This window comes from Citrus clementina, unplaced genomic scaffold (genome assembly GCF_000493195.1).
Source record: "Citrus clementina cultivar Clemenules unplaced genomic scaffold, Citrus_clementina_v1.0 scaffold_3, whole genome shotgun sequence".
NCBI lineage: Eukaryota > Viridiplantae > Streptophyta > Magnoliopsida > Sapindales > Rutaceae > Citrus > Citrus x clementina.
The window spans coordinates 46,257,988-46,268,634 of NW_006262339.1; the positions used below are offsets into that span (position 1 = coordinate 46,257,988).

Consider the following 10,647-nt stretch of genomic DNA (forward strand, 5'->3'; position numbering starts at 1 on the left):
TATTTCTTCAAATCAAACCCAGCCTCGAGCAATCTTTGATGGACTCCTTTAGTGGCCCCACGTTATGTTGAGAAATACTGACCTCTTATTCTTTTCCAGCTGAGATTGAGATTGGAGAAGGGGAAAGAGAAGGTCCCCAGCCAGCATTAATCAATTATGAATCAATATTCTGCATCGTTTTGCGCCCAAAAAGCCAACACTGAGCGCTGATTCTGACGGCGAGAATTGCTCTCCCTCTCTCGTTACTTTTCTGCCTCGTTAGCTGTCTATTTAATTTCAATTCATTGCAGTGGTTCTTGTAATACAAAAAAAGTAGGGGTTAGAAGGGTGGTTAGTTTATTCTAACTTTAATTTTGACATAAATATTAAAATTTTACTATTTAATATTAATTTATTTAAAATTAATTTATTTAAAATTAATTTATTTAAATTTTCAAATTAAAATAACCCTATGGGTAAGAAATTCCAAAATTGTATGGCAAAATAAAACATTAAACGTTTACGTTATTTATCCTTATTATTATTATCATTTTATTCTGAAAGTGAAAAGTGAAAACCCAACGGAATTTGGCATACACACTCCATTATTGGATGGATCCAATGCCATTTTCGTTTTGGAATGCAGTTTAAGATAGCTATTTTCCTTCCTCATGCGATGACTTTTCGATTTCATTCATTAGTAGTCATTACGCTTCTAACTCTCTCTCCACTCATCCAGCGGCATTCCAACTTTAAACTTCTTGTTTTCATTTAGAAAACGTTACCGATCAAATCAGATGACATCCACAAAATCACAGTGCTGTTCATTCATGAATGAGTTAATATGTTAACATGACTTGTTATGCTATTCATTTTGCTGTATAGAGATTGTTAAGTAAATAAAAGCAAGAACAGCGAGCTTTTGTTTTTTTATGGATAACCCATTGATATGATGAGGAGCTTTTAGTTTCCGATAAATTATAATTTTTTTCAGTAATATATCCCTATGTATATTGTTATAAAGATATTATTGTAAAAAAAAAAGAATAAAAATATAATATATTTAATTACAAGAGTATTTTGAAATATTTTTTTAAAATAAAAAACTAAAAAAAATACTTAAATCAAAATATAAAAATTAAATGAATATTTACTCAATATAATTGTTTTTTTTTTTGGAAATGTTGCATCATGTATAATGCGCAGAAAACGGAGACCTAAAAAATAGTAAATGTTGATGTTGAAATCTGCTCGCCCTTGGACCGACCAGATTCTTTCACCAACGTTTATGTTATCGACTGTTTGCTCGAACCACTAAGGCTGGAATCACCCTCTTTTCTCTCACTAGACCTGCGTTCACAAAAATGGGTCAGAGACGCCGATGGTTTTGCCGGCGTAAACCCTCCGATGCCTAAGTTAGCACAAGGTGTTTACAGAAAAACAATGTAATTTGGATTCAAGAAGTTTGTTAGAAATTTGTAAGGAAATGGCCTGGTTGCAATTTGGCAACGTTTTCCCTCTCTCAGTTTTTTTTCTCCCCTTTTCTTCGTCGACTTTCTCTTCTTTTATAGCCGCTATCCCACATTTCCGTTTACCCCTCACCCCTCCTTTTTCGGGTAGTGGCAGCCCCTCATGGGGCTCTGACTGTTACATTGTGGCAAACGTGGGATCTCGCGTGTCCTTCAACGGTTCTGGGAAAAGCACAACTGCCGCGATTCTGTGAGATTATGTTCCCGCTTTTCTGGGGAATGTATATCGGTTCGATATGAACATCTGGTCGGTATATGCTCCCGTGCTCTGCTCGTACCCCACGGCTGAGGTGATCTATGCCAGGCTGGAGATAGTAGCATGGTCGACCTGGTGCTTTTATTTACTTAACAGTAAATATCAAGAACATGTCAATTGTGAACATAATTTAATTGAGTAAAACTGAAGGGTTTCGTCGACATCAAAGAAGACATTGCGAGTTTCCGAGTTTTGTGTATATATGTACACATGTATTTGTATATATTTAAATAATACTGGAGTACTATTCCTGGCATCTTTTGAGATGGCCATGTGTCCTCTCGTGCGTTCTTTTCTTGCTCATCCATATAATAAATATTAGTAAAATAATTAAATAATAATAATAATAAATACTTCCAAATATAGTTGTCATCTAACTTGAAATAGGTCAAATCTTAAGAGACAAAATAAAATTATTTTTATTAATCCTATAAAATTATTAGTTAGTTAGGGTTTGTGACATTTTAATATTTTTTAAGTCCACATCAGTCAAATAAATATTTTCATATATTTAAAGAATAAATTAAAATATGTGAATCTAATCTTATAAGAGATAGGATGAAATTTATTCTATTTAAAAAAAATTACTTTTCCTCCGTTTTCTAAAATTTAAAATTTTAAAAATATTTACTAAATATTAAAATTAAAACTTAACTTTTGAAAATTACTTTTAAGGCTATCAAAAGGCAATTCCAAACAGATCATAAATTTGTAACCGAAACGACGCCGGTCTTTCAAACCGTCTGACGCTGCGTCGTTTAATTCCAATTGAAATACCAAAATATCATAAGGTGTCCAAATGTCAATACCTGGAGTGAGTTCACAGACCTCTCCCACGCGCACGCTTCCTCGAGCCCAGGCGGATGGATTTCTTCACTCCACTCTCCTTTTTTTCTCGTGTCCTGGGTAACAAAAGTGAACACAACACAACTATTTGGCATAAATCTGTAATCAAAATTTTAACTTTTCCTTAATTTTATTGTTTTATTCGATTCAATACAAAATTAAACGGGATCGAAGTAATTGAAAAATGGGCACGGAATCAAACTCCATATCATCGACTGTATCAGTGTCAACACCAACAACATCTCCGAGTGCCAAACGCAGTAGAGATCCAGAAGACGAGGTTTATGTCGACAATCTTCACTCTCACAAGCGTTACCTCAGCGAGGTGCGATCCTGTTTCTCAATTTTCAATTTACCCCTTTTTTTTTCTTGGCTCAGTTTTATGGGATTTTTGTTATTTTGTTGTTAATGTTACTTATTTTATCAGAGTTTGTCTAGATAGTCTTTTTTTTTTTTTTAAAGTTTTATGAAGATTTGTATGCGGTCTATCTCACAGATGATCAAGAAAATTTAATGTTGTGCAGATAATGGCGTCCAGCTTAAATGGATTAACTGTTGGAGACCCTCTCCCGGAGAATCTTATGGAATCTCCTGCGAGGTTTTTTAGCTGTTTTTGCTCAATAATTATTATTCTTTCATTCGTAGAAAAGCGATTTCAATTTAGTTTAAGTTTAAATAAAACTATGGATTTTGTGCCGTTAAATTGTCTTTATCTTCTCAAGAGAAAGGAAAATGTTGCAAATATTGGTTTGATTGTGTTAGGCTGTTGTCACCAAAGATATGTTTTTTTTATAAGAAACACAATCAATTCAAGTGTTGAGAAATGTTATTCAGCCAAGGATAAAATAAGTTGAGGCTATCTGAAAGCATAGTTTTTTGTCTCATCATGTGGTAAGGACACACAACAGCATTTGCAAGAATGGAATCATCACACAGACTCTTTCAGTCTTAGTTCCGTGAAGGACATGGACTTACATTTATTTCTTCTGATATTTCTTCATTCTGGAGTTTCTGCTAGCAAGACACATGGGTTCTTCAAGTTGATGTCTAGTGTGAGGTGATAATACTTTATATTTTACTGCTGAGCTGTATGTGGCCTCCAGGCTCATTCTTCCTGATCCTTAGGCGCTAAATAAAACTTGTTAGCAGTCTAACCAAGGAGGTAGAAATTTGGAAAGAGATGAAGTGGCAGGGGTAGATTTAGTTTTGGTTCTGACACGTAGAGGGGCTAACAATTCAGGTATTAGCTTTAGTTTCAGTCTGTGTATTGTATGACTTTCTCATTGTTGGTGGTTTAGAAGCTAATTTGAAGCTCGAATTGAATAAAAATTTCAAGCTTGAGCACAATTGAACTTATTTAGACTTGACCTTGATTGGTTCAATATCCTTAATGGAGTCACTGTGAGATTTTTTATAAAGAACACACACAGAAACTCTCAGTAGCTATAATGATGCTGATACTGTGTTCTTCATTGTTGTCTCTATTTTCTAAAAAGAGCACTTCTTTGTGTCTACCCAATCGTATATTATAACCACGGCTACAAACCTAAGGCTGAAGGAATGCTTTTATTACATTTTAATTCCTTTTTAGCATAGAAGGAATTTTCATGACACTCATTTCCTTTGTAACTTATGAATATGCATGTCCAGGGATGAAATGTCCATGCAATATTCACCAATGTCAGAAGACTCAGATGACTCGCGATTTGGCGAGCCTCCTGGAAACAGTTGCTCATCCCAATCTGACAGCCTACCAACTAGTCCAGTTTCTCCACATAGGTATCAAAGACCACTCAGTGGGTTCTCTTCTGCTCCTTCCACAAGTTCATATCCCTCACATGGATGCTCTGTCAGCAGTGTTACCTCTTCACAGCCTCGTCAACGAGGTTCAGACTCCGAGGGTCGGTTCCCATCATCACCTAGTGATATTTGCCATTCCGGTGATTTGAGGAGGGCTGCTCTCTTAAGATCTGTGCAGATGAGAGCACAACCTCCTAGCCTGTCATCATTTGAACTGTCTTTTGGTTCAGCACAAGAACCTGTATCTAATATAGAAGTTGAAGAGCGGACATGCTCATATATGAAGTCTTTATCAGATGAACGGGAGTACCAGATTGAGGAATGTTCTTCTTTGCGCATGTCAGAGCCTGGATATAGTGAAGACAAGTCATGCAGGGTGTTGAGTATGAAAAGAGATGAATCTCAGGATTAGATGTCCACGTCTCATCATTGCATACAATATGTGGAAGGACTTGCTGAAACTCCAATGGGGAAAGAGTTTTCTGTATCAGACTATCTTGAGCTACTAGTCTGACCAATTGACAGGATTGCAACTTCGTAATGGACTCTGTTTAATATTTCGCTAATGATTCTTTTCAAGTATTTGGCTTTGATGCTTCACAGTTTTGCAGCATTTGTCAAGCAAATAACTAGAAAAAATCATGGTGATTAATTCAGTCATTACAAAATAAGATTGAATGGAAATAACATTATGATCTGCTGGTGCTGGTGGCCATTTTCGGAGGGGAAATGCTACTTTGACATCAAAAAGTATGCAGATAAACTCCACAAAGGCAGTGCGGCGGATGGTGACGACCAATCGCCCTCCGAAGCCCCAAGTCAATTGTAAAATTTTTGCCATTAGCTGTCTTGTCATTTTTTGGACCGGGATATTAAGTCCACTAACCATTTTGAGATATTTAAAAATTACCCCTGCACGAAGAGGAAAATAGATAGCCACGTGTGGAATTTAGAAAGAGGCTTCTTAAACTCAAATTCTCCGAGTTTCCTCCGGTAATAATGAACCAGTTTGCTAGTTCTTGTTAGTCCTGCGACCGAAATTCTCGATCATATTTATAATTGGGTAAAATTAATGAACATCTCCCCAATAAAGTTATGGATAAAGTTAATATATCCTTCAAATACTAATGAGAGTAAAGATGGCCAATGGGCCGGGCGGCACGTGGCACGGCACGGGCACGGCACATGTCCGTACGGCACGGCACGAGCACATTTCGGTGAGGCACGAGGCACGGCACGGCACGCACGTGGGCCGTGCCGGGCTTAGAATTTTAGGCACGCGGGCCTTAAAGCACGGCACGATAAGAGATGGGCCAAAGCACGGCACGCGAAAAAGCACGTAATAAGCACGGTTCATTAGTGGGCTAGCACGCAGCCCGTGAGCCATTAATACCACGTGGGCCCAAATATATCTAAGTAAATTTTTTTAACAAAAAGTAAATATAAAATGTTATGAAATTAAAGTACAATATCTTGAAATTAAATGTTTTAATATATTTTTTAGCATAGACTTTTAAAAATTAATTTAAATCATTAAATCTTAGTTTAAATAAATATTCTAATCTTTTATGTTTATAATTTATTAAATGAATAAGTAAATATCATGATTTTAATAAATAAAATTATAAATATCATAATTTTATTTATGATATTTATTAAATGAATAATGTTATTTAATTTTATTTATGATATTTATTTAATTATTTATTTACGTTTATAATTTATTAAATGAATAAGTAAATAACTAAATATCATGATTTTAATAAATAAGATTATAAATATCATAAATTTATATATTATAAATAAAAAATAATTTTTTTTACAAAATTAATAATAAAATATTTTTCATATTAATATTAAATCATAACTTAATTAATATTTAATAGAGATATGTTTCATTTGTGAATGAAATATTTTTCATTTTATACACAAGAAAAATATTAATTGCTCTCTTAATAAAAATTAATATGATTATGATTTTGAATATTATTATTATTATTATTATGTTGGTGGGCTTAAAAAAACACGTCAGGCACGTAGACTTGAATAAAGCACGTTAGGCACGTGGGCTTTTTTAAGCACGTAAAAAAAAAAAATTAGTGGGCTTTTTTTGGGCACGGCCCACGGCACGGCACGAGAGGGCTCATGCCGTGGGCCGTGCCGGGCTCAACTGAAAAAAATGTGGGCACGACACGGCACGACCCACCAAATTGGTGGGCCGTGCCGTGCCGGCCCACGAGCCCTTGTGGGCCGACAATTGGTGGGCCGTGCCGGCACGGCCCATTGGCCATAGTTAAATGAGAGTAAGTATATCGAAACTGTCATAATAAAATTAATATAAGTTAATCCCAGTAAGTTTTTAAGTGCCTCTAAATATGAGTCACTTCTAATTATAGTTTTTTTTCCATGTTCCTAAATGAAACAAAATAAGTAACTCGGCGGCGACATTAACGTTTAGAAACCAGAAAGCATCCCAAAATTGTAACTGTGAACGAACGTTTTATCTAAATCATTACACTACCTAATTGTACTTCTCTTAACACAAGTTTCATCATATGTGGTCATTTATGTCTGAGACCTCAAGATCTTTCCCCGTTAAAAGAAGCTCTGCTCAAATAAATTCACAGCAACATCAGATGGCTGTGGTCCATCAATCTCCATAAAGTCGACTTATAGGTAACCCCAGCCCAATTTGAGATGAATAAAAAAACATAATCCCACATATTAAGTGAATGTGGATAAAATATTTTTCTTGAGGACGAATTCGTCCGCTTTTGCCGCGCTGATTGACTGCACAAAAAATCCAACAAAAAGAAAATCTCAATATTTTGAAGGAGTCATTTGAGAAGAAAAGCCACTAAAAGAATACAATTCCAATGTTAGTAACTTATGATATTTCTTACCTAAATGTAGCTATTAAGCGACAAACATCAAAAGAGTGATGAAACTAAACAAACTTACTGTTCTATGTATTTAAGAAAATAAAATTAATCCTGTTTAATTACTGCCTGATAATACTATAACTTTAAACCTTTCTATCACATTTAATGAAATATTATCTGTACAGACAGTGTAACAAAAGAAACAGAGCAAGATGGTATGTATTGTAAACCACGTTATCAACATTCCTTAATAATTGCTCAACTGGTAAAACAATTGATAATCCTCACCTTGTCAAGCATACGCTGGAGGCGATCAATTTCCTTCTTCGCATAATCACTCCCTTTGTCCATATAGTTCTTTGCAACTTTCAAGTAAATCTTCCCATGCCTAGAAATTTGATATGACGAGCATTATAAATCAACATCTAACAGAAACTTCATAGATGAGAGTTTGGGCTAAAGTAATGATTTTCCTAAATGTAAGCATAACATTGTGTTTTGTGATGCACATAAACTCTCCGATAGCTATAGGAGTACCTGGCAGTGGAACCCTCAAGCACCTCAACTCCCCGTTCAATCTTTGAGAAGACTGCCTTCTTCTCATCACCGCTAGCAGCAACAAATTCCTTCACCAAGGCATCTAAGCTCGCAACTATACCCGCCTGTCAAAACAATATTAAAATCAATAATCAATATGCAAGCAAACAGTACTAAAATCAATGCACCAGATAATGGCACTAATTCTGTAGCACTACACTTCCAAGCAGTATCCCAAGAGATTTCCTAGAAAGCGCGCTGTCATTCATGCATTAGATGGTAAATATTTGTAACTTGTGAAATTATTTACTTAATTATTCCAGATCCACCAGATGAATGTCTCATCACTTGGGACATTACTTGGGAGGTGGAACATTACTCTCAAAATCATTATTCAAGCAAATGTGCTAATAGAAAGGCAATGATGGTCACTACAAACATGAATTACTAACCGTTGAAGTAAGTTGTCCTTTTCCATCACGACTGGTGCCACATTTTTCATTGATGAAAGAAACAAAGTCTTCCAAATCTCTGCCACCCCCATATTCCTCACCATCTTTGTTGCCTTTTGGAAAGAACTTCAATGTAGGAAATCCACTAACTCCATACCTGGACATACAGCAGTGGCATTCATTCTTACAAGGCTGTAACATTGAAAATGCATCATTCACAGATAACCAAGCATATTTGTTGAAGTTTCACTTACTTCTCAGCCAGATCCTTGTATTTGTCAGCATCCAAATTAGCAACAACTACATCATCTTCCAATGTAAATGCGGCTGCCACCTTTTCATATGTCTGGAGCAACAAATTGGGAGTCAACACAGATGCTCATTGGCACAAAAGTGACAGCAAACACCAATTTACAAAGAAAAGTTACTCTTACTTACAGGCGCAAGGTTTTTGCAATGGCCACACCTGATAGAAGCACAATCCAGAAACCAATTAACAAATAACATGATCACATCAAAAAGAAAAGATCACACTAATAAAAACAGAAATTTGACAAAAGGAAGATGCATACTCACCATGGTGCATAAAATTCAACCAAAACATCTTTGCTTTTGTCCAAAACTATCTCATCAAAATTATCAGCTGTTAGTACCACCACATTGGATGGGACTGCAGCTATCTTCACATTGGTTCCTGTAGATCATTGATTTGATTAGGAACAGAAACCAAACCGCACATGCTGCCACAAAAAGCTCTATACCACATAGAGAGGATGCATTACACAAATTAAAAGCATATATATGTTCTAGCATCATCCCCCCCTCAAGAAAATGCTCTTTCTACAGAATTTAACATTAACAAGATATAGCTTTCTTTGCCAAGTAAATTTGCAATATTACCTCCTTCATTATTCACATACTCAGCAAGGGCTTCAGCAGATCGTGGCCCTTCATACCTATAAAAGATTAAATTTTATTGTACTCAGCAAATATAGATAGACACAGAGCTAGAAAGAAACAAAATTTGAGGTGAACCCTACACAAATAAGCTCACTTTTTGGGTTCCAAAGAACCTTTAGGAAACCATTGAATTGTTGGGTATCCTTGAACACCATATTTGCTGCATAAGCTCTTATGCTCGTCACAGTCCACCTACACAATATTAGCAAAAATATGAGAAGAATGAATAATATGACCTTTGATAAATGACGTTATCAAAAGTTGCAACAAGAAGTGAAATTAAAAGCATCAGGTAAAACTGAGTCTCAAGAAACAGCAAGAAACTAGTCATAATAGAAAGTGCCCCATGTTCAACAAAAACATTCAATTGTTTATATTGATAGGAGCACGCAATTGTAAAGGGCTAACCTTTCCAATCAAGACAGACTTTGCTTTCTTAAAGCTTGCACCAAGTTTCTCATACTCTGGAGCAAGCTTTTTACAGTGGCCACACCTGTCACATTTAACACAAAACGCATTCAGGAACATTGTTTCAGGTTACACATCTGACATTCATAATTCAGAGACCAGCAACTAAAAAACAAAAACATCTTGAAAACTTCTATAGCCTTTTATGAGTATAGAATGTTTGCCTGAACCGTTAAGGACTCCTAAGTACTTTTAGCAAGTTTTTAACAAACTCTATCCTGCTACTTTGCGGCTTGAGGCGGCAAGAGTTTCAAAGAGTGGTGAAATGTCGTACGAGAAAAATATCATCTTTGATACCGATAAAGTATGAAGAATAAACTTTCAAATCACTCCTCTTGCCAAAAGCTGTGGAGAGAAATAAAGCTAACAATTGATTTCATCTTTCTTCTAATTTTCCAAATACAACCTTCAAAGCAAACTTCTAATATAACAACACCACAGCTTCCCTTAATATTCAACAAGATCAGTGATCCGACTGTCTCCCAGCTTCAATTGACAAAAGCTATCCTCAAAGAATCATTTTATTTGATCCTTGCCATCTAATATGCAATCATATACGCTCAACATTATTAACATAAATCCATTTCACACACAGATCTATATAACATAACAAACAATCGCGATCAGCGGATAAATTATTAAATTACAACTAAAAATAAGACATAGAAACGAAAGAGAGACTGAAGTGTAAACAACGTTACCAAGGAGCGTAAAACTCAACAAGAGCTCCCCTGTCCTGACCAACCTCCTTCTCGAAGTTGTCTTCTGTTAGCACAACGACATCGTCCGCTAGAGCTGATACGAAGAACAAGGTTAAAGTGCCTAGAGCTAGCCAGATCTGATACCTCTCCATTTCTCTCTTTCTTATTTTTTTTTTTTCCCCCTGTGCAGGTATTTTGGTTTTTACTCCGCTCATCGATATGATCTCGATCTTCATT

General features: G+C 35.7%; 2 protein-coding genes across 3 annotated transcripts; one reads left to right on the plus strand and one right to left on the minus strand.

Annotated features, from left to right (window-relative positions):
• Nucleotides 1–2,568: 2,568 nt before the first annotated feature.
• On the plus strand, nt 2,569–5,512 carry LOC18049112. 2 transcript variants are annotated; one of them, XM_006444393.2, is made up of 4 exons: nt 2,569–2,935; nt 3,135–3,208; nt 4,261–4,389; nt 4,468–5,512. In XM_006444393.2, the coding sequence occupies exons 1-4, from the start codon at nt 2,795–2,797 to the stop codon at nt 4,820–4,822; spliced, it is 699 nt and encodes a 232-aa protein (XP_006444456.1). In that variant the 5' UTR covers nt 2,569–2,794; the 3' UTR covers nt 4,823–5,512. The 2 variants fall into 2 exon arrangements, with proteins under 2 accessions (XP_006444456.1, XP_006444455.1); XM_006444392.2 differs by having other exon boundaries at nt 4,261–5,512.
• A 1,208-nt stretch (nt 5,513–6,720) lies between these two features.
• Nucleotides 6,721–10,647, minus strand: LOC18049113 (protein disulfide-isomerase like 2-1). Its single transcript, XM_006444394.2, has 11 exons — nt 10,411–10,647; nt 9,650–9,734; nt 9,336–9,433; nt 9,182–9,237; nt 8,858–8,975; nt 8,720–8,747; nt 8,536–8,627; nt 8,282–8,438; nt 7,830–7,954; nt 7,581–7,680; nt 6,721–7,200 (listed from the first exon to the last, which is right to left on the minus strand). The coding sequence occupies exons 1-11, from the start codon at nt 10,644–10,646 to the stop codon at nt 7,135–7,137; spliced, it is 1,161 nt and encodes a 386-aa protein (XP_006444457.2). The 5' UTR covers nt 10,647; the 3' UTR covers nt 6,721–7,134.

Coding starts and splice junctions, on each gene's coding strand:
- LOC18049112 (XM_006444392.2), top strand. CDS start 2,795: ATGGGCACGGAATCAAACTCCATATCATCGACTGTATCAGTGTCAACA. Junction 2,936..3,134: donor ACAAGCGTTACCTCAGCGAG/GTGCGATCCTGT, acceptor AATGTTGTGCAG/ATAATGGCGTCCAGCTTAAA. Junction 3,209..4,260: donor CTTATGGAATCTCCTGCGAG/GTTTTTTAGCTG, acceptor ATGCATGTCCAG/GGATGAAATGTCCATGCAAT.
- LOC18049113 (XM_006444394.2), bottom strand. CDS start 10,646: ATGAAGATCGAGATCATATCGATGAGCGGAGTAAAAACCAAAATACCT. Junction 9,735..10,410: donor GTTGAGTTTTACGCTCCTTG/GTAACGTTGTTT, acceptor TAAATGTGACAG/GTGTGGCCACTGTAAAAAGC. Junction 7,681..7,829: donor CTTGAGGGTTCCACTGCCAG/GTACTCCTATAG, acceptor TCAAATTTCTAG/GCATGGGAAGATTTACTTGA.